Genomic DNA, 24440 nt, shown 5'->3' on the forward strand with positions numbered 1-24440 from the left:
CACACACCTACAGCGGCTCACATGTCAGCACCACACACACCCCTCGACTCTTTGTGGACATGCACACCAGGAAAACACATTGTGTACAATCTGAAAGTGCATCATGTTAGTGGAGTTAGAGTAAGAAAATCTCTAAGCTAGTGTGCTCCAAAACATTGACTAAAACAGAAGATTTAAGCATCGAAGTGTAGAGTCTCACACTTCCACCAGAACAGATCAATGATTTTTGACATTGTTCTTCACTTCAGCTTCTACAGTCTAGAATGCTGGCTAGAATCTAAAGCTCCGCCCCTTAAAATACCTAGCCACTAAAATTGCGGCTGAAATGGTCACTTAAGCTGAGAACACACATGATTGTTATATAAATGGAATTTGGTCTTGATCACGGATCGTGTCTAGAGTCGGACAGTCTGTTCCAGTCGGGCTCAGTCGCTGTTTGCGGTCGTCACAAAAAATCGCATAGTGTGTGGTGTCTAAAGATTATAATATTAGAATTCAAGAACCAGTCGTTGCCAGTCGTTTTCACTAAGATTTTTTTAAACATGTTTAATATTTGCGACTGACACCAGCGATTATATGCGGCTGCGGAGGAGATGCATTCACTGTCAAACATCATTCGTCATTAATTAAGTAATTTTGTCAAAAGAAATGTTCTTGATTACAAGATAAATACAGATTGTTCTTGTTGTGATTTATTTCGTCTTTCTTTTATACAGATTTAAATAGTTTTGTTTTCAAGTACTCTAAATTATGTCAGTGATTCTCCTATTTTAAAGATGATCAAGAATTTTTTTATTTCGATCTGCAGTGTAATAAAAGTTAAGAAAAAGATTAGCCTGTAGCCCTAAATGTATATAAACTGCAGGCTTATTCCTTTTTTAACTTTTAACTTCTTCTAAAAATACATGATCAAGAATATTAAATCAACTTTATAAGCTAGGTTAACAGATTTTCTTCATAATAAATAAACAAACAACGAATAGCTTTTCATATATAAATTCATAAATTACGAATATGACGAAATAAAATTATATATTAAAAACTATATATATTGCTATAGTTGTATTAAATGGATAAGGAAATTATAGTGCCTTTAATTTTTTAAGTGATGTTTAATTTAGTTTGTTTCATTCTCTGGAAATGTAAAGGAAAAAAAATACGTTTTTACTCGGCACCAATTAGTTTTGAATCCCTGATTTTAGGCAAACATACATAATTGCTTGAATAAACATTTCAAAACAGTGCTAGAAATGTTATAATTAAGGAAATTAAACAGACCTAGGTGTTTGAAAAGACATAATGAAATGTCTCTAATAATTCCAAAAAGAAAGAGAAGCATTGGACATAATCAAAATATCCGAGACATTTATTAGGAACACCAACATAGCAGGACAGGTTATATTAAGCACAAATTAAGAAAACAAACCTTAATGTTTCAACGGGTAAAACAGGTTTCAGATAAAAGCACTGGTGTTGACCGCAGTGTTGTATTTTGGTGCGGCTGCATTTTTATTTATTTTTTGTTCCTTGTTCCTTTTATTGCTCCTTTCAAAGACTAAAATCGGTTCTAGTCGTTAAGTGTGTTCAGGTCAGTCTTCGAATGTTTCTGCTAGTTGTGTAGTGTGTCCCCAGCTTTATTCACACATTTACTAGGATATATGGTGAATGGCACAGTGCACTATATAGAGGATTCAGACCAGTTAAACATGCTTCCATTGGGATAAATGAAGTCTGGTTTTGCATCAGTGTCTTGTACACTGGTGATGTGTGTTTGCTCATGGTGTCTCTGTGGTTGTGTGTTGGATGTGGCATGTTCAGGGACTCCGGTGTACTCGGTGGCGTGGGCTCCAGACTCCGGACGGGTTCTGTACACATCGGGTCGACAGCTCGTGGTCAAACCACTACAGCCCAGTGCCAAAGTCCTGCAGGTACTCACAGCATTCACACACATGATCATACGGACACACACACTGCCGCTCAAGCGTTTGGGATCAGTAAGACTTGTAATGTTTTATAAACAAGTCTCTTTAAGACTACATTTATTCAATCCCAAAAACAATAAAACTGCAAAAGTTTTAATATGCTGATTTATTATTAGAATGATCAGTGTTGGAAACAGTATTTTTTGGAACCTGTGATACTTTTTTCAGGATTCTTTGATGAGTGAAAAGTTAAAAGAACAGCATTTATTCAAAATATAAATCTTTGCTAACAATGTAGGTCTATCGCTATCACTTTTTATCTATTTTACACATCCTTGTTAAATAGAAGCATTAATTTCTTCCAAAAAAAAGAAAGAATACAAATGTACTGACCCCAGATTTATGAACAGTAGTGTATATTGTTAGAAAAGATTTCGATTTCAAATAAATGCTGTTCTTTTTAACTGTTTATTCATCAGAGAATCCTGAAAAAGGTATCACAGGTTACAAAAAAATAATAAGCAGCACAACTGTTGCCAACATTGATAATAAATCAGTATATCAGAATGATTTCTGCGGGATCATGTGACACTGAAGACTGCAGTAATGATGCTGAAAAATTCAGCTTTGATCACAGAAATATATTACATCTTTAAAGTTTATTAACATAGAACACTATTTTCCATTGTAGTAATATTTCACAAGATTACATTTGTTTTCTGTATTTTTGATCAAATAAACACAGCCTTCATGAGCATAAGAGTCTTCTTCTGTAGTACATCAGTGGACCACACCAACCCAGACTCAGTGATCTAAGCACATTGAGGGGTTTTAAATGATGACATTTATTCTTAGACTTTAAGTGAATAAACATTTTTGTCAATTTTTTTGTTAACTGTAGGACAACATTTTTTTGCCATTGAATAGCTGGCGGAGTTTATTGTGGACGTGCTTCTCTCTATTTGGTTAGTAAACACAAACATTGTGGTAAACATGATGCTTTTTTTAAACGTGTGCTTAAAAACAACTCCCTGCAACATTCTGAGAACATCATTTTATAGTTTTAAATAATAAAACCTTGAATGTTATTATTTTGGTCCCAGAAATAACCAAATGGGAACTGAATGATAGCGTTAGTGGGCTTGCTGGTCATGTAGTCATGTCATATGACTCCTGTGAGGTCTAACTCAAGTCAAGTCAAGTCATCTTTATTTATATAGCATTTTTAACAATACAGGTTGTGTCAAAGCAACTTGACAATATTTAAACAGGACAAGAGTGTGTCAATAATGCAGTATTGTAAACAATCAGTTAAAGGCAGTTCATCAATGAATCCAGAGATGTCATCATCCTCCTCAGTTCAGTTCAAATAGTATACGATATTGCTGGAAAGTTAAGTGTCCCCAACTAAGCAAGCCTCTACAGGTGACAGAAATGGAGATAAAAAACTTTGGAGAAACCAGACTCAGTTCCCCTCTGGCCAGACCAAACCATAAACAGAAGTCGCAGTGTTCATTTTAACAGGCATTTTTGATTTAGTCTTAGTCTTTATCTTGAGATGGAAATGCTTGATAGTCTTTAGTCATTTGAGTCTTTCATAGTTTTAGTCGACAAAAGGTCATCACATTTTAGTCATTACTTTTAGGCAAACTGCAAGTTACCAACATTTATTTTGGTAGCTGTTTTTTATGTAATCTTCAAACTAAAATATTCATTAATTCTTCTCTTTTTAGACCAAATCAATTAAGTTTATGATCAATTTGAATCAAGGATTGAATTTGGGAAAACTTGAATAAATGATGAAAATTTCATTTTTGGGTGAACTATCCCTTTAACAGAAGTGAAAAAGAAGCAACTTATTAAAATTACAGCTGTCCATATATGTGTGTGTGTGTGTGTGTGTGTGTGTGTGTGTGTGTGTGTGTGTGACCCTGGACCACAAAACCAGTCTTAAGTTGCTGGGGTATGTTTGTAGCAATAGCCAAAAATACATTGCATGGGTCAAAATGACTGATTTTTCTTTTATGCCAAAAATCATTAGAAAATTAAGTAAAGATCATGTTCAATGAAGATTTTTTGTAAAATTCCTACTGTAAGTATTTCAAAATGTAATTTTTGATTAGTTATATGCATTGTTAAGAGCTTAATTTGGAGAACTTTAAAGGTGCTTTTCTCAGTATTTAGATTTTTTTTGCATCCTCAGATTTATGATTTCAAATAGATGTATCTCAGCCAAATATTGTCCTATCCTAACAAACCATACATCAATAGAAAGCTTATTTATTGAGCTTCCATATGATATATACATCTCAGTTTTGTAAAATTTTACCTTATGACTGTTTTTGTGGTCCAGGGTCACATACATATATATATATATAGAGAGAGAGAGAGATACAAATGTAACTCTTTTTTTTCAGATACAGTAGGTTTAGTTAACATGGATATGCTTATTTAACATCTTTTGTTGGTTAACAATAATAACACAGATAGGTATTTAATTAGGAATGCTGTCCCTTTAAGATAGAAGGCATTTTTTCATGTTTTCACCCACCTGTTTACATTCACTTAAGCCATAACTGACTGTATTTACATGAGATACTCAACACAATAGACATTTGGACTACTGTGTGTGTATTTGAGCACTGAGAACCGATCGCCCGCTGTCTGAGAACTGAAGAAGTGGAGCGTGTGCGAGAGAGAAGGCTTCTGGTGTATGGAAGGCTAAAAGGGCCAAAAACACATGCAAATTTTAATGTCTTAAATACACGTATTTCAAGCTTAAACTACACATATTCACATGTTAAATGTTGTTTACGCATGAAATAAGCATATTTAACTCATTGTTGACATGTTAAAATTCATGTGTTTTTGGCCCTTTTGTCCATCGTGTGATTCTGCCTATATAGCCTTCACTAACTTTAAGTTAATCAACAACGAATTGTGACTCTCGGGAAAAAAGGGACATCTGGTGACCATATCCCTAACCCTTCAGGTGCTGAGGCCATTGTTTCAGATCGCTGTCATATTGAGACTAGATATGCATTTTGAATGTCCTCTAGTCCCTTCTATGAAGACGCGGCATAAATCTCGTCATGCTTTTTATCATCAGATATTAGTTTTAGATTTCGTCTTAGTCACAGAAAAATGTTCATTAACAAATATTTTTTACGATCGTCTTCATCAATGAAATTAACGCTGGTTTCTTTTAATACTGATGAGTTTGATGGGATGGCCAGAAATGAGCCACTGTTTCTTTGTTATGGTTGTTATATCACAAAGACCCCTCCCCCACATGACCTTTGACCTCCTGAGCTGAAGATGAGGTCAGACCCGAGGGCAATGTCACAGCCGGGTCACATGGACTCAGTAGAAACACACAGCAACATGCATTATATCACTGGAAGCAGAGCAGTGTGTGTGTGTGTGTGTGTTTGAGAAAGAGAGAGCAGAAATGTGTGTGCACAAGAAACCAATAAGCTTAGCATATAGGACAATGCACACTGAGTCACCTATTGTGACATCAACCCATTTTACAAGACCTTAAAATACTGCATATTGCCCTAATGAAAGCCAAATTTTAAACACTTTTTACTGTACAAGTCTTTTGAACTTGGCAAATTTTATCATCAGCTCATTTTGTGTCATGGTTTCTGTACACTGGAAAAAGTTACGTTTAGCAACTGCATTAAAATTTTAAGTTAAATCAACTTTAAAGTATGAGTAATTTAACTCATCCATTTGTTCAACTTAAAATTACAAGTCATTTTAACTAATTTTGTTGTCGTGAGTTGAAATGAATTGTAGTTTTAAGTTGATTTAACTTAAATTTTTTAAGGCAACTGCAAATCCTTGAAATAAAGCTTCATGTCTTCATGTCCGTACCATTTCATCATTATAGTCAGCGGTATATTCTGCAGGTTATGGTGTGTATATTTTTAATGTACCTGATTGAGCAACATCTATTTCAGACTCTTCAGATCAGCAAATTCTGTAATGATTTACTAACATTACCATTTCCATGTGAGTAAAATTCTATGTATATATGGTGAATTAATTATTAATTTAACGAACAACCTGCTTCAAAATGAATACTGTTAACGAAAATATTGTTGAAACATGCAGTTAGCCTACTGTACGAATAAAAACAACAAAATGACATTAACAGTGAATAACTGTACTAAGATCGTACAGTGTTTATGTTTATCCGATGTATGTGACTCTAATGTAGGCTATGAATGTACATTTTTAATAAGCAGAGGGAATTCTGACATTTAACAAATAACCGTTTATTCTTAGGACGTTTGCATTGTGAAAATGTACAGTGAGACTTCAGATATAAAAACGTTGACTTGTTATGTAATATTTTCTCAATAAAATTGTATAATTTCCAATTCATTCTATAGAATGTATGCGAATACTAGTGAATACTAATATGGCGGCGTGGTGGCTTCACTTTTATGACATCAAGAGCTATCCAGTTCTCCATTATAGATCAGTGGTAGGAACCCTGTTATAAGCTGCTGCTGTGCATGACCTGAGTAACAGCATGATGTGAGGAATCATTCCCATCAGAAGCGTGACAGCAGGTGTTCTGAAGCTCAAACAGTAGAGCAACATGCAATCCAGAAACACCAGACTCATGGATCATTCCTAATGCAATCTGATGAAATCCTCAAACTGAATCTGATCATGCCAATCAGTGACAGTGAGGCCTGTGTTTGACCGGACGTCTCTCTGTGTCTGCAGTGGAAAGCTCATGACGGAGTCATTCTGAAGGTGGACTGGAGTGCTGTCAATGATCTCATACTGTCTGGAGGAGAAGACTGCAAATATAAGGTAAAGAGAAATGTTAACACAGGGTTTCTAATATCTAAACATCCTTAAAGGCGAGACACTGCAGGTGAACAGGGTAAAAAAAATTAACTAATAGTTATCACCTTACTTACTCAGTTGATTGATTACATTGATAATTGCAAACATTTTTTGTATTACAACTTTTCTAAAATGTTAGGTTTTAATATGCAAATGAAATGATCCATTATTTAGTGCAATATGTGATAATTTGCTTAGATTTCCAGCACAAAAATCTAAACATTGGATGAAGTGAGTTTCAAAACTCTTATTTTTTTTTTGACTTATTAGAGTCAAATGTTTTTACAGAGGGAATTTAGAGTATCTCATTTTGTCACTCCATCATTCAGAAAATACTTAGAACAGACAGAAAACTATGTATTTTGCAGAATTTTGGGGGGAATAAAATGTTGTATAAAATCAAACAAATCATATATGAACAAATCCTACTGCAAAAACCTACAGGATGTAGACTAAAAATGTAAAGTGTGGTGTGTGTAAGTGCTACTGAAGAGGAGATTTATGGCTCAGTGTAGGAGAAAAAAAAAAACTAATTTTGGGAAAACATTCTATTGACACAAATAGAAAAAATGCTATAAAAGAGATACTTAGTGTCTTTTTGATGTTTTCTTTCCACTAGACTGAAAAAAACACTATGAAAAACCAAAAAGCCCAAAATCTCAGACTTGTCAGGTGCATGAGAAAAAAGCATTTTTGCCTGCAGTGTCTCCCCTTAAATCAAGATACATTTACTTGAGATGCAAAGTGAAGATATGAAGTCTTGTTTTCTGAGAAATCGACAGCCTGTAATTCAGTTCGTATCAATATTGGACCAGGTTTTCAGAGATGGCGATGTGAGATTTCAGAGAACTTAAAACCAAAGCAGACATGAGGAAGACCATGAGTTACCTGCTCAAAAACATTATGATCTTTGTATTTTTTACATGATGTCTTTTCCTTCTTGAGGGCAGAATTTTGTCATTATTAGTGATATTCACCTGTAGTCATGGGTAATCAAACCTCAAACCATCATATTCATCTGAACAGTTGTCTACTGCTGCTTTAACATGACATTATGATTAACTTGACCAGATCTAGTTGAGTAAGCTGGTGTGTGTGTGTGTGTGTGTGTGTGTGTGTGTGTGTGTGTGTGTGTGTGTGTGTGTGTGTGTGTGTGTGTGTGTGTGTGTGTGTGTGTGTGTGTGTGTGTGTGTGTGTGTGTGTGTGCGTGCTGCAGGTGTGGGACAGCTACGGGCGGCTGCTCTTCTCCAGCTCTGCTCATGATTACCCCATCACCGCAGTGGCCTGGGCTCCGGACGGAGAGCTCTTCGCCATGGGCTCCTTCCACACGCTCAGACTGTGTGATAAGACCGGGGTAAGACCACACACTCCTCTCACACCTGCAGGACTTCAGCTGTAGTGATACACTTAACATATGGCACACTAACTAAACTGTTTCATTTGACCTCAAACCTTCTCCACGCTTTGAATAAGAGTTTATTAATATAAGAATTAAATGGAAATTCATTGTAAATTCATGCAAAATTGTATTATATACAGTGCATAGCATAAATAAGTACACCCCCTCTGAAATTCAATGGCTCTTTACTTAGAAGTCATGTTTGGCTTTTTTAGCAATATAATATTCTAGCAAGTCTGCTTGATCAGTTATTCAGGAAAATACAATTTTCTTATCAAAGTGATAAATTTCAGGAGTACACCCTCCTGGAAGTTACTAAATAAAACTAAATAAACATTTCTGGTGTATGTATGTTGAACCAAAACTGTTAAAGATAAGTATTTTCTTGACAGTTAAAAGTGTTATATAACCCACTAAATCATACTCAGACTTAATGCTGACAACAATGAAACCACTTGAGATTGATTTCTTAGCATAAAACAGGACAACAATGCTATAAGGGGAATACCAAATTATTATTATTTAAGTGTGAAAATATAGCAAAAGTAACACAGAAATTCAAAAACAAAAGACTTGTGAAAAGGCCCATGAAATAATCAGGCCTTCACTTTAAGCTTTCATTTAGTGATGAGTTTTTGTTAGAAAAGAGCAGGAGAAATACCAAGAAAGTGTCTCAGAGCCGGCAAAAGATATGAAAAGAGTGACGCTTTATCTGACAGAGTAAGGGGCTATTCATACAGTATAATGGACTACTTTTCCATTGTTTTTCTAAGTAAACACACACTTGATGGACATGCTAAATTTCAAGGCCAAGATATATACTTCTGGTAATCCATACTCTGGTCTCATGAGACCAAGTCAATCATTTCGGATCCAAAAGCATCCAAAATGTTATTGTTGTTGCTAGAGGAGGAGTACAGTGAGAAGTGTCTGGTTCCCACAGTGACATTCAGTGCTAGTAAAGCTCTTATATAGGGATGCATGAGTGCTGATGGTGTGGGGGTGTTGTGCTTTATCAGCGCTGTCATCGATTCACACACCACTGTGTGATATAATACAAAAACCTGAAACAGATGCTGCCTCTCATCATTCCCTGCATCGTTGGGCATTTTTTAACATGGCAGTGATGAAATGCATTCTCCTAAGGTGAAAATCCTTCAGTGGACATGTATTTCACTCAATCAAACACTCTTGAGCAGCTGTGGGGGATTCTGTAGAGACAAATGAGCAACACTCACCATTAGAGACAAGGGCATTTAAGGAGGTCGTCCTCCAGGAGTTAAACAGGACAGATGCGACAATTTGTCATGAACTTGTTTACTCCGAGCCAAGGAGGATATTATGGAGGATATAATAAGTAGTGGAATATTACACTTTGTTGAATTAAGGGGGTCATCGGATGCAAAACTAACTTTTCCATGTTGTTTGAACATTAATGTGTGTTGTCAGTTTGTGAACACAACCACCCTACAATGATAAACATACACCCAGTGCTATTTTTTTAATCTTCAAAAGTAATATCCCTTTTTTAAAATCAGGTCATTCTCAGCTTCTTGTGGGTGTGACATCACACAGACAGAGGCCCCTCCCACGATAGTTGATTGACATGAGCGCCTTACATTAGCCCCGCCCTCACCGAGCTGAAACAGTCCGACTCTGATCGCCATTGTGTGACTCAGGTGCAGAAGCAGACAAGAATGTCTCAGATTGAGCGATTGAGGTGTTCTGTTGTTGGATGTAATAATGAACACAGCAGTCGTCATTTACTCCCGACATCTGAGCCGCTGAAGATGCAGAGGATTAACGTTACTTTGGTTTTTGAAAGGAAGGTTCCGATCCCGATCTACATCTGTGTCAATGTTCAGCAGAAACGCTGAAGTGAGGTATAAGGGTTTTTATGCATATTTTCAAATGGCGTTAATATTGTGCTAGTTAGCCAGTTTCGCAGCTAAACGCGGCTAAAGTAAACATTACGGCTCATCATCCCACAACAGAAAGGGGCGGGGCTAGCAGAGCTCATTAGCATTTAAAGGAACATGCAACATAAAAACTCGCTCTAAAAAAGGCTGATTTTGACAAGGTTTTCACACTACCAAATTTTAACCAAAGTATGTTATAGACTTCTCATTAAGACCCTAAAGAATCATATCAGCTTGGAAAATAGGCATCCAATGGCCTCTTTAAATCTTTCTGTCTATAAATATGACAGACTTTTCTCTGGTATATCAGACATATTTAGTCATTTAGTTTCTCAACTCATTCTTACAGTTGAGTGCATGCTCATATTCAGATTGGCCTCCATCCAGTCGGTTGTTTTGAATTGAATCAAGTGTCCATTCTACATTTTTAAAGTATTTTCCTTTTTTTTAAATTATTTGTTTCACTCCGATACATAAGAAAACATCTGTTGCTACCTCTCTTACTCTGCTACTTAACTGAGGATCATAAGCTCAGTGGCACTTTCCACTTTCCACAAAACATACAAAAAGTCTAAAAACTGTTATTACTTTAAGTGTTATAGTCATTTCAAACCTCATCGTGTAATATTTATAGGGATTTGTGCCTGTAATGTTTTATGAAATTAAAAGTAATTGTAGCTTTTTGATGGTAAGTGCTATAATCCATGGCTGGACTATTTTAGCTCTGTCCTTTTGTCCAGACGTCTTGTGTGTGTGTGAGTGAGTGAGCCGACTGGTGAAGGGTTAAAGCTGTGTCAGCAGTTCACTGCATTAACCCCCTCAGTGAAAACACACCAGCACCAGAGCACTTAAACAAATACAGGCTTGCCGTTTCTCAGCCCATTTCAGATACACATGGTCACAGATGCAGTGCAGATGTGTTTGCACATACAGTGTCTTAACTCTTCTTGAATAAGCACAGTGTGTCACATGCACTAGATAAACACACCTGTCTTCAGTGTTGTGGGATTTTCAGGTTAGTGGAATTGTTAGATTGTCAGATGGACTGAGATGAGCAGTTTAACTTTCATGCATTAGGCAGATTATCAAAATGATGCACCAGCAACTCACTGCATCTGTCCTAAAACGGTAGACAATTATATATAACCAATCAACAAGAAGTTGTTATCGTTTCTTAATCTGTAGTCTGCAGTATCGCAAGTATTCCTGACAAATTAATCATTTAAAGGATTAAACACACTTTGTGTGTCACATCTTCACCGTCTGTCAGAGCAAGGCCAAGTGAAGTCTGATTAACTCACTGAATGAACCAGGAACTACAGAGCCAACAAGAGAATTGTGTATTTATGAGTGTGTGCAGCTGCTGTCCTGCGTCTGGACTCCGTCACTCACACTAACCAGCGTGACTCGTTCCCTACACGCATGATGAAGACAGAATTAACCCCTCCGTTCATTTGACTTTGATTGCCATGCTTTGTGTTGATCTTTAAAATGTGTGAGCTTGGACATTTTTCATTTGTAGCATGAGGCTAGTGGAACAAACTCTGGGTTTCACATTAGGTTTAGACTTGACAAACCAACCAAATCCAGTCCAACTTGGATCAGGTTCAGCAGGCTCCCTTTAAAGGAGTAGTTTACTTTCAGAACAAACATTTAATGATAATGTATTCACTCCCTTGTCATCCAAGATGTTCATGTCTTTCTTTCTTCAGTCGTAAGGAAATTATGTTTTTTGAGTAAAACATTTCAGGATTTCTCTCCATATAATGGACTTCTATGGAGCCCCGAAGTTTGAACTTCCCAAATGCAGTTTAAATGCAGCTTCAAAGGACTCTAAACGATCCCAGCCGAGGAAGAAGGGTCTTATCTAGCAAAACAATCTGTTATTTTCTAAAAAAAATTACAGTTTATATACTTTTTAACCTCAAATGCTCATCTTGTCTAGCTCGGCAAAACGAGCATTTGAGATTAAAAATAAATAATATGTAAATGTTTTTAGAAAATAACCGATCGCTTTGCTAGATAAGACTCTTCCTCCTCGACTGGGATCATTTAGAGTCCTTTGAAGCTGCATTTTGGAAGTTCAAACTCAGGGCACCATAGAAGTCCATTATATGGAAAAAAAAATCCTAAAATGTTTTCCTCAAAAAACACTGTTTCTTTACGACTGAAGAAAGACATGAACATCTTGGATGAAAAGGGTGAATACATTATCTGTAAATGTTTGTTCTGAAAGTGAACTACTCCTTTAAACGTACTTCATCTGTAATGTCTGCTCTGAACTTACTGTTCTGTAACATTTAAACTTCTAATAGTTTTGACTGTTTTTAGACAGAAATGCATGCCTGATAGTGCTCATGTGTGTTTTTTGCACTTAAAAAAAAAAAAAATCTAGAAAATTGATCCGATGGGATGTTTTCCCCTTTGGTACACAAAACGTAGTATCAGAGGTCACGTTAACCAATAATTGTCCGTCATTTGCCAACTTTTTTTTGTCAATGACCAAAAATCTGAAGGCTGTTTGTCATTTTGACAGATTACACTGAGGGTGATCTATTGTAAACTGGTGGCACTGTAGAGCCCTGCATTATTTGTCCAGTTGCAGTGTAAATGCATTCATGTCATGTCTGAGCTGCATTAAACATTCGGTGTAATCACGTCTAAAAAGCCACTTCAGATGCAGCTTCTGTGCAAAGATGGATTTTGTTGATTCTGGTGGCGAGTGCACAGCGGATCACAGGATCCAGAACAAAAATGAAACTGTCACGAATCTATTGTTTGATCATTAAGCACAGGCGAATGCCCAGTTTAAGCTACAGCGATCTATCATGCCACATTAGAGAGCGCCAAAACGGTATATTCTGCTTGAATTTCTTAATGAAATGGACAGAATTTGAAATCTGAGACTTTGTTTCATATCAAAATATTTTTTTTTTCTCTGCTGCAGGGTGTGGTCTTGAACATGAAAAGTGTCAATCTGTTCTCTTCAAAAAAAAAATGCATAAGCCTATATAAGGTTCATGATTAAAAATGAAAATGTGAACAAAAATAAAAGCAATTAAACGTTTTATTATGATTAAAATATGAAAATTAAAATTACGGGTAATAATAGGTTTTGTCCGAACTTTTATGACCCTGTCCATCAGAATGACGGACAATAGCCCCTTTCACACAGCAATCCTGGTAAATCGCCAGAAAATTACCAGTACAACTTTACTGGTAAATACTAAAATATGCTGTTCACACAGGCAACGGCATTCTGGCTTTTTAACAGCAAGAGATCATTCACACAACAGCACCAAAATGCTGGTAAATACATATTAGCAGAAAAGCTTTAGTTTCACTATCTGTGCAATTTGACAGCAACGTATAATGACCAGCATAAAGGAATGATCCTATAAACCCGAGGCGCGCATAATAGTATCCAACTGCAGAGCCGCAGCGCTGTTGAATTGAAAGAAGGCTGGGTCTTGAGTGCAACACTTGAAACAGCTGTGAGGCTGTGAGGCGCAATGGTCAAAAATATCCATCAAGCGCATATTTACAAAGAAAAACTCATTTATAAATTAACGTGGGACCGCCTCAGTTCAAGCTGCATGTGAACTGATCATCTGTTCTTTTTTACGAGTTATAGCACAAAATAAACATGAATAAACATCAGAAGGTATCTTGTTTGAACCGTAGAAATACACACTATTTTTCAAGTTCAAGTCCGGTGATGTAGATCTACTCTCCTGTCCGATTTGTTTGTCAGATAAAATGGGAGATTCAGTGTTATGATGATCAGTCAAAATCTCAGCGAAGGGTCAATTAGGACGTGTTGAACTGTGTCTGTAAAACAAGTCTAATCTCACAGTACTTACAAGTGAACAAGATCAGCTGGCTCTTCTCATCATTATGACCAGAAACAGTCTAGTTGCAGGTGGGAGAATATATATACGCCTGTCACAACCTGCTGTTATACTGAGAGATTGATAGAGAAACTCCTGACCCACAACACACGCACACTCCCACAGCACATATACAAGACAGATTTCACATTTAATCCTGCCTGAGAAAGAGTAGAGAAACAGCTTTAGAAACAGACAGATGAAATCCAAAGTATCTTTTAATAAATGCTAAAACTGCCTGTTCAGTTACAATCTTCTCATTATGTGTCTGTAAATTTGAAAGAATCATTTAACTGCATTATTCAGAGACTTATTTATAAAGACAGCGACTTATTTAAAGTATTCGATGATTAAAATGACAGATTTTAAATATTCAAAATGTAATTTTAATACATTACAGGGCTCTATGCTTCTCTTTTTAAGAGCACTTAAAAAATTAGGAGCACAGTCAAAATTTCAGGAGCACCTTCTAATCAGTAATCAAAAAAACTGATAAAATTTGATTAGCATTCCCATTACGAGGTGATATTTGACTCTTTAAAGTGATTTGCAGGGGGATTTTGTTTTTACCTTTGTAATGGCATTTTTTGCAACTTTATTAAAAGTGTCATCTTTTATGTCATTTTTTTTTTAACTAACAAATATATAATATTCTTCTTTGGCTGGGATCGTTTAGAGTCCTTCGAAGCTGCATTTAAACTGCATTTTGGAAGTTCAAACTCAGGGCACCATAGAAGTCGACTATATGGAGAACAATCCTGAAATGTTTTCCTCAAAAACACTGTTTCTTTACGACTGAAGAAGCTTTTTAAGCTTTTTAAAATTTCTAATTAAAACAATAGAATAAGAGCAAGTTGAATAAGAATAAGACACCAATTAAATGAAATCAGTATTAACTAAATTAATTTGTACTACAGAGGTGGGATAGAAGAACAGTGTCTTGTAGGTGTATTTTCATTTGTTTAATGCGGTTCAGAGGTGGCATGCGTGCAATCAAATTCATACATTCATGTTGAGATTAATGTTTTAAATATAATACAGAAAAATTAAATGATTTTAAACTGAAAAGATACTTTAAAAATGAAACAAAATCTGCCAGCAGGTGGCGACAAGTCACTGATTTAATACTGAATCATTCATTCATTTGATTTGTTCCAACGGCTGATTCATTCAGGAATAAAGCAAGTGTTGTCTTTATGAATGGGAAATTGAATCATTTCACTAGATTTGTTCAAAAACGCACGTTCATTCATTAACAAAACACCGCTGTGTTTGAATGGAGATGCGCAGCTTGACTTGTTTCAGACTACTTTTGACGACGAAACAGAGCAAAATCAGGCAATAGTGTTGTAGTCAGACAATGTAAGTCACTTAATATTAACTTCTTGTTTATTGTACTGTTGTATTAAATCAATGTCTTATTTACAAACTCCCTTACAAATCATTAAAGCTGTCACTCATCTTAGTTCATCACGATCTCACAAAGCTCCATTATAATCAACAGAGCTCTCTCCACTGCAGAATCAATCTCTTATATACACTCTCTCTACACTTTGTTTATCAAAGGATTGGTCAGATATATGTCTGTGATACATTACTCAATGTTGCAAAAACATAGAAACCTTTGAAGCTTCCCTCAGCGCAAACACAAATATGCACATTGTGCTCCTAAATATATTTGTCATAGTCGCAAATGCCACTGAAAATAGTCGCACTGTCGAGCCCTGCATTAATGTCAGCATTATTTGTCCAATTGCAGTGTAAATGCATTCATGTCATGTCTGAGCTGCATTAAACAGTCAGTGTAAACATGTCTAAAAGCCACTTCAGATGCAGCTTCTGTGTCTACTGTGCAAAGATGGATTTAGTTGATTCTGATTTAATTTGATTAACAGCCCAATAGTGGCTCGTCATTCTAACTGATTAAATGTATTTATTTTAGACTGCTGTCAATTACTGTTATTGACAAAATCCTCAGAAATTTCGAGGAATCATTTTTGTCAATATTGCACAACCCTAATGTAGATTCACACACTATGTGCACAAACTATGTGTGTCAGAAGGTGCATGTGTTAATTTGCACACCATATCTGTCGTGTGTGTAACTGAATAACAGCAGATGTAAGTGAAGCCAGCTGTGCCAGATTTACACCGCTCTCCTCCCTACAGCCTGACAGCATGTGTAAACACTCTGTGTGTGAGTGTGTGTGTGTGTGTGTGTGTGTGTGTGTGTGTGTGTGTGTGTGTGTGTGTGTGTGTGTGTGTGTGTGTGTGTGTGTGTGTGTGTGTGTGTGTGTGTGTGTGTGAGTGTGTGTGTGTGTGTGTGTGTGTGTGTGTGTGTGTGTGTGTGTGTGTGTGTGTGTGTGTGTGTGTGAGTGTGTGTGTGTGTGTGTGTGTGTGTGAGTGTGTGTGAGTGTGTGTGTGTGTGTGTGTGTGTGTGTGTGTGTGTGTGTGTGTGTGTGTGTGTGTGTGTGTGTGTGTGTGAGTGTGTGTGTGTGTGTGTGTGTGTGTGTGTGTGTGTGTGTGAGTGTGAGTGTGTGTGAGTGTGTGTGTGTGTGTGTGTGTGTGTGAGTGTGTGTGTGTGTGTGTGTGAGTGTGTGTGAGTGTGTGTGTGTGTGTGTGTGTGTGTGTGTGTGTGTGTGTGTGTGTGTGTGTGTGTGTGTGTGTGTGTGTGTGAGTGTGTGTGTGTGTGTGTGTGTGTGTGAGTGTGAGTGTGAGTGTGTGTGTGTGTGTGTGTGTGTGTGTGTGTGTGTGTGTGTGTGTGTGTGTGTGTGTGTGTGTGTGTGAGTGTGTGTGTGTGTGTGTGTGTGTGTGTGTGTGTGTGTGTGAGTGTGAGTGTGAGTGTGAGTGTGTGTGAGTGTGTGTGTGTGTGTGTGTGTGTGTGAGTGTGTGTGTGTGTGTGTGAGTGTGTGTGTGTGTGTGTGTGTGTGTGTGTGTGTGTGAGTGTGTGTGTGTGTGTGTGTGTGTGTGTGTGTGTGTGTGAGTGTGAGTGTGAGTGTGAGTGTGTGTGAGTGTGTGTGTGTGTGTGTGTGTGTGTGAGTGTGTGTGTGTGTGTGTGTGAGTGTGTGTGAGTGTGTGTGTGTGTGTGTGTGTGTGTGTGTGTGTGTGTGTGTGTGTGTGTGTGTGTGTGTGTGTGTGTGTGAGTGTGAGTGTGAGTGTGTGTGTGTGAGTGTGTGTGTGTGTGTGTGTGTGTGTGTGTGTGTGTGTGTGTGTGTGTGTGTGTGTGTGTGTGTACCTGGTATTCATCACGTTGTGGGGACCAAATGTCCCCACAAGGATAGGAATACCAGTAAATTTTGACCTTGTGGGGACATTTCTCAGGTCCCCATGAGGAAACAGGCTTATAAATCATGCACAATGAGTTTTTTTGAGGAAGTAAAAGTTTGCACAATCTCCTGTGAGGGCTAGGTTTAGGTGTAGGGTAGGGTTAGGGCGATAGAAAATACGGTTTGTACAGTATAAAAACCATTAAGCCTATGGAATGTCCCCATAAAACATGTAAACCAGTGTGTGTGTGTGTGTGTGTGTGTGTGTGTGTGGGTCAGGACAGACGTATTTAACGTGTCTGATGTAATGGGGCTGATTCAGCACACACATCCACAGGGAGTCATTACAGCACAGCACATGTCACTGACCCTCCCCCAAAACACACACTCACAGATGGGAGGGCAGAGGGATGGTAGGCTATTTTCTTAGCACTATTTTTCATTCTGGAGTTATAAAGCAGTTTTCAGTGCTTGTCTGTTTGGTCCTGTGGTGTCTGTTTCTTTGTTGTGCTGATTTAAGCACTCTGTGTGTATACAGTATATGTATATGTGTGTGTGTGTGTGTGTGTGTGTGTGTGTGTGTGTGTGTGTGTGTGTGTGTGTGTGTGTGTACCTGGTATTCATCACTTTATGGGGACCAAATGTCCCCACAAGGATAGTAATACCAGTAGATTTTGACCTTGTGTGGACATTTCTTAGGTCCCCATGAGGAAACAGGCTTATAAATCATGCACAATGAGTTTTTTTGATGAAGTAAAAGTGTGCACAATCTCCTGTGAGGGCTAGGTTTAGGTGTAGGGTAGGTGTAGGGTGATAGAAAATACGGTTTGTACAGTATGAAAACCATTACGCCTATGAATGTCCCCATAAAACATGTAAACACAACATGTGTGTGTGTGTGTGTGTCAGATGAAGAAGAATTCACATGAAGCTGTTTTACAGTACAGTAGAGACGGCAGGAGACTTTCTGCTCATCTACAGTCTCAGACTCGTTCTTGTGGGACTTTGGAGAGGCAGCAGCATTAAAGGGGTCCTATCATACTCTTTTACAAAGTCTTTATTTATTTTTGGGGGTGCACTAGAACATGCTCTCATGTTTGGTGCTTCGAAAAACATTATTTTTCACATAATTGACATTATTACAATAGCTTTCTCCCCAGGCTGGCACAAATGGCTCAATTAGTTCCAGGTTCGATGAAGGTCCGCCTTCTGAAAAACTAAATGTGTTGTGATTGGTTAGCAGTCCCACTGCGATGCGATTGGCCAACAGCTCAGACAGCCTTTCAGTCCTGCCACGCAGAGCAGCAAAGCCGTTTACGACTGCGCAAGCTAGATTAAAGCAGAGTTGTGGACTCACGTTCCAAATTTGATGACTTGTGACTTTCGTTGCAAAAGAATGTGAATCTCTTGGATTAGTAGTTCATTTAAAGGTGAAATTATTGTCTAGCTGTGCAGATATGTTTTCAGTCAGTGCAATGACTATCAAATGTCATAAAAAAGTATGTGACCTGTTTTATTCAAAGAACAGGGATCTATCAAAGTGTTTGTGGAAGTGAATCATGTCAGGAACAAAGGAGATTACTGAAGAAGACCTCAGAAAAAGAGTTGATGCTGCTCATCGGGCTAGAAAATATTACAAAACCATCTCTAAAGTGTTTGGACTTCACAAATCCACAGTCAAACAGATTGTGTACAAATGGAGGAAATTCAAGACCACTGTTACCAAAGATCACTCCAAAGCAGAACGTGTGATAGTCTGTGAGGTTGCAGTTCCCAGGGTAACTTCTAAGCAACTAAAGGCCTTTCTCACATTGGAACATGTTATGTTCATGATCCACCATCAGAAAAACACTGAGCAACCACGGTGTACATGGCAGAGTTGCAAGAAGAAAGCCACTGTTCTCCAAAAAGAAAAGTCCTTGCTAAAGATCATGTGGACAAGCCAAAGAACTACTGGTGAAAAGGTTTAATGGATGGATGAAACCAAAAAATAGAACTTATTGGTTTAAATGAGAAGCTATTATGTTTGGAGAAAAGAACACACTGCATTCCATCTGAAGAATCCTATCCCGTCTGTGAAACATGGTGATGGTAGAATCGTGGGTTGGGCCTGTTTTGCTGCATCTTGGCCAGGACAGCCTGCCATCATTGATGGAACAATGAATTCTGAATTATACCAGCAAACTCTAAAGAAAAACGTCAGGACATCTGTTTAAGCTCTCGAGAGAGAACGTGGGTCATGCAGCAAGACATCAACCCCAAGAACACAAGTCTGCATTCAGACCCAGAGGGTGTGACTCGTTTAAGATGATTGAATCGTCTCTGGGCTTGGAATATGTCTTTATTTAAATGACTATTTGTTTAACAACAAATCGAAATGCGAACAGGAAATGTAGAAAAATTGACCAACGGTTTGATTTTATGATTAATATTAGTATTAATGTCATTTTATTATTATAGGCTATAATCTTTTAAATGTTTCTTTGAAAAACAGATAAATCAAAATTGTACTGTGTGCTGCTAAAAAGCTATTTTTTAGTTTTATCTGACCTTAGAACCCAGTCCTGTTCCAGTAGTGTCTACCAAAAAAATATGAAATTTTTAAATGAAAGATCAAATGGATAGACAATGCAGACTTATTTATCAGCATTGTTTGGTCATATTTACCAAGGGTATGAATGATTTTGAGCACAACTGTATGTGTGAGTGATATGACAAAATCCTTTGTGCTCCACTGCAACCTGAACAAGCATAAGACACACACAAGTTGTGTTTTTTCATTTTTGACATCTGTGTAGTTTGGCATGTATGCCGCTAATTATTTTATGTTTTTGTGTTTGCTTTTGCAAGGTGTGTAGAGTTTTGAGAAATGGAGCCATAGTTTCAAAAACAGTGTGGAAGCATTGTGAAAAAAACAACAATTGTAAAAATGAAGTCAAATATTTTGCCTGTAATACATTCAATCATTTATTTATGTATTTTTTCAGTTTGAAAGACATTTTATTCAGTTTCAATCTATATTTCCATTAGTTTAAAAGTCAATATGTACACAAATTGAGATGTGGAAACGCCTCTCCGCCATCATTCTTTTTTCACCAAGCATTCCAGTGGCATTACGCTCAGGAAACTTCTCTTCGATCTTTACATCTGCTGGAAAACCGGCACGCTCTATCAGGTCTTCCAGCTCTTTCAGGTCTTTCTGGTCTTTTAGGCCTTTTAGGCCTTTCAGGTCTTTTATGTCTTTCACATCTTTCAGGTCGTTTAGGTCTTTAATGTCTTTCGGGTCGTTTAGGTCTTCCAGATTGTCGATGTCTCTCGGGAAATCCTAAAAGGCAAATAAACAAGGAATTTGGAGGAATTATGGGCAATAGCAAAACAGGCAAATACAAGTATTATATAGAGAAAAAAAACATACCACTTCAATGGGTTCGTCTGCATCAAATGGCTTTAAAGGCCGTCTAGCATGAATAACAAGCAGCAAGCTTGCTAGAAAACACAGCTGGCGTTGAATCCCCATATTGTGAGTTTCTTCTTCTGCTCGAGTGCTTCGCTTCTGAATGATTAGTGTCTGATGGTGACTTATATACTCCTAAAACTGTGAGGTGTTGAGCAACAGGTGAAATTAAACAATGAAACGGACAGACAAGACAATAGCAGCATTTACAGGTTTTTTTTTTTGACACAGCCTCTTCCTCCTCACCCAGATATTAATATTATTTCTCTTCCTCATACCTTAATTTAACAGCAAGGCGAGGCAAGTTTATGTAGTACATTTCATACACAGTGGTAATTCAAAGTACATAAGAGGAGTTAAAATAATCATAAAAATAATCACTACAATAAAAACAAATAATTTAAGAACATTTCAAATGATAAAAATGATTATACATAAAATGCAGTGCAATAAGTTCAGACGTGGCACAGTGCTCATTCAGGAAATGCAAAACTGAACAGATGAGTTTTGAGTCTGGATTTAATGTTTTAGCACATCTGATTGCTTCTGGAAGCTGATTCCAACCACAAGCAGCATAATAGCTAAAAGTGGATTCCTCTTGTTTTGTGTGAACCCTTGATATTTCTAACTGACTTAATCTTGATCTGGGTGGTCTGTTAGGTTTATATTCAGGTCCTAGGCCATTGAGTGATTTATAAATGAGTAAAGGTACTTTAAAATCAATCCTAAGCATAACTGTAAGCCAGTGTAAGGACCTGAGGACTGGTGTGATATGCTCTGATTTTCTGGTTCTAGTCAGAATCCTGGCAGCAGCGTTCTGTATGAGCTGCAGCTGTCTAATGGTCTTCTTGGGAAGGAGACCATTTCAATAGTCCACCCTGCTGGTGATAAAGGCATGAACGAGTTTCTCCAAGTCTTGATGGGAAACAAAACATCTAATTCTTGCAATGTTTTTGAGTCAAGTCAAGTCACCTTTATTTATATAGCGCTTTTAACAATCCAGATTGTGTCAAAGCAACTGCACAGTATTTAAACAGGACAATAGTGTGTAAGTAACGCATTATTGTAAATAATCAATTTTCAGTTAAAGGCAGTTCATCAATGAATTCAGTGATATCATCATCCAGTTCAGTTCAAATAGTATACGATATCGCTGGAAAGTGTCCCCAACTAAGCAAGCCAGAGGCGACAGCGGCAAGGAACCAAAACTCCACAGGTGACAGAAATGGAGAAAAAACCTTGGGAGAAACCACGCTCAGTCGGGGGACCAGTTCTCCTCTGGCCAGACCAAACCAGTTTGTACCAATGTCACATTGTAGAGAACTCATCAGGATCCTGTGGTGTAGTACCGATGGCGGTCTAGGTTGAAGAGGTCTTCATTGATGATCCGTCTCTGGAGCTCATCTGGTTGACATCCACGGCTATTGAAGTCATCTCCAAGTGGTGATCCATGATCTAAGCTGGGTACGGACTGGATCCGGGGGACTGCAGTGACCATCTGATCTGGATACAGGCTGGGTCTGGTGGCTACAGTGACCTCGGAATAAGAATGAAACAGACTAATATTAGCGTAGATGCCATCAGGTGTTATGGGAGGTGTTTTCGGTTCCGGTTGACCTAATTAATGCAGCCTAACAATCCTTTAACGGATTTGAATTATAGGAATGTGTTAATGTTTTATGTGTAAGCCAGGTTAAAGAGATGTGTCTTTAATCTAGATTTAAACTGAAAGAGTGTGTCTGCCTCCCGAACAGTGATAGGTAGATTGTTCCAGAGTTTAGGCGCTAGATAAGAAAATGATCTGCCGCCGGCAGTTGATTTTGATATTCTAGGTATTATCAAATTGCCAGAATTTTGAGAACGCAGTGGACGTGAAGGACTATAATACGATAGGAGCTCGCTCAAATACTGAGGAGCTAAACCATTGAGGGCTTTATAAGTAATTAGCAAGATTTTAAAATCTATACGATGTTTTATAGGGAGCCATTGCAGTGCTGACAGAACCGGGCTATAGACCTTTTTCACAGAAACCGGAAATACGCAATCGCAGGGTATGCAGACTTCCTGTGTAATGTCAACACAGCAGAAAGCCGGGTAATTTAAAATTAAAATGGAGAGAGTCTACACAACTTCCCTCGCTGGTTTGTCAAAGATAACTTTTGCAGACCCCATAAGAGTCGTGTAGGAAAACTCCGTCACAAAGAGGAACAAATAGGATAAAGGATATACGTTTTTCCACTAAGAGTTTATCCGCATTTATACACGCTTAACGTACGTAAAAAATGACCAGAAAAACCCAAATTTCTGTCATACCTTACTTGGAACAAACACTAACTACTATCAAAAGAACGAGCCCTTATTCCACAGATAAAGTGCATAATATCACGTTAAGCGTTTTCTCCCCATAGAAGCCCATTATAAGGAAACAGCTTGGTTTATTAACTTACCTTAACAGCGACCAGGGAAGACCAAACTTCTGTTAAATTTCACTTAAAATAAACACTTGCTGCTCTCAAAAGAACGAGCTCTCATTCAGCATATAAAGTGATCGCGCCCCATAGAAGTCTATTATACAAAAAAAAAAAAAAAAAAAGCTTAACGTGGCTTAAAATTTTACTTATAATAAACACTTTCTGCTGTCAAAATAATTAGCTCTTATTGAGCATATAAAGTGAATAATATAAAGTGAATATCACGCTTTTCCCCCTATAGAACTCCATTAAGGAAAAAGCTTAACATTGTTTGTTATAATGGACTTCTATGGGGCGCGCACTTTATATGCTGAATAAGAGCTCGTTCTTTTGACAGCAGCAAGTATTTATTATAAGTCAAATTATCATACGTTTGGTTTTCCCTGGTCGCTGTTGAGGTACGTAAACCACGTTAAGCTGTTTCCTTATAATGGGCTTCTATGGGGGAGAAAACGCTTAACGTGATATTATTCACTTTATATGTGGAATAAGGGCTCGTTCTTTTGATAGTAGTTAATGTTTGTTCCACGTAAGGTCTGACAGAAACTTGCGGTTTCCTGGTCGTTTTTTACATACATTAAGCCACGTTAAGCGTTTTTCACGTTGTTTAACTGGTTACCGGCATACCGGGGCGGAAATGGGTTTACACAGCAATTACGTATTTCCGGCGCAAAATACGGAAGTTGTGAGAAAGGTCTATTATGGTCATACTTTCTAGTTCTAGTAAGAACTCTAGCTGCTGCATTTTGGACCAGCTGGAGTTTATTTATTAAGCGTGCAGAACAACCACCCAATAAAGCATTACAATAATCTACCCTTGAGGTCATGAACGCATGAATTAATGTTTCAGCATTTGACATTGACAGCATAGGTCGTAATTTCGATATATTTTTAAGATGGAAAAATGCGGTTTTGCAAATGCTAGAAATGTGGCTTTCAAAGGAGAGATTGCTATCGAATAGGACACCTAGGTTCCTAACTGATGACGACGAATTTACAGAGCAGCCATCTAGTATTAGACTGTGTTTTAGGTTATTACTTGTAGAGGTTTTAGGTCCAATAATTAACACCTCTGTTTTTTCAGAATTTAGCAGTAAGAAATTTCTCGCCATCCAATTTTTTATTTCAACTATGCATTCTGTTAGTTTTCCAAATTGGTATGTTTCACCGGGCCGCGAAGAAATATAGAGCTGCGTATCATCAGCGTAACAATGAAAGCTAACACCATGTTGACCAGAGAGTCAATG

General features: G+C 37.6%; 1 protein-coding gene across 1 annotated transcript in view; it reads left to right on the top strand.

Moving 5' to 3' along the window:
- ift80 (intraflagellar transport 80 homolog (Chlamydomonas)) overlaps positions 1–24440 on the top strand; it is a 51277-nt gene that overhangs the window by 10777 nt on the left and 16060 nt on the right. The window contains exons 6-8 of the mRNA XM_073817982.1: positions 1819–1928; positions 6669–6758; positions 8011–8148. Of these exons, the coding sequence (XP_073674083.1) occupies positions 1819–1928; positions 6669–6758; positions 8011–8148 (338 nt within the window). The remainder of the gene's footprint in view (positions 1–1818; positions 1929–6668; positions 6759–8010; positions 8149–24440) is intronic.

Source organism: Garra rufa, chromosome 14, assembly GCF_049309525.1.
Source record: "Garra rufa chromosome 14, GarRuf1.0, whole genome shotgun sequence".
NCBI classification, from domain to species: Eukaryota; Metazoa; Chordata; class Actinopteri; order Cypriniformes; family Cyprinidae; genus Garra; species Garra rufa.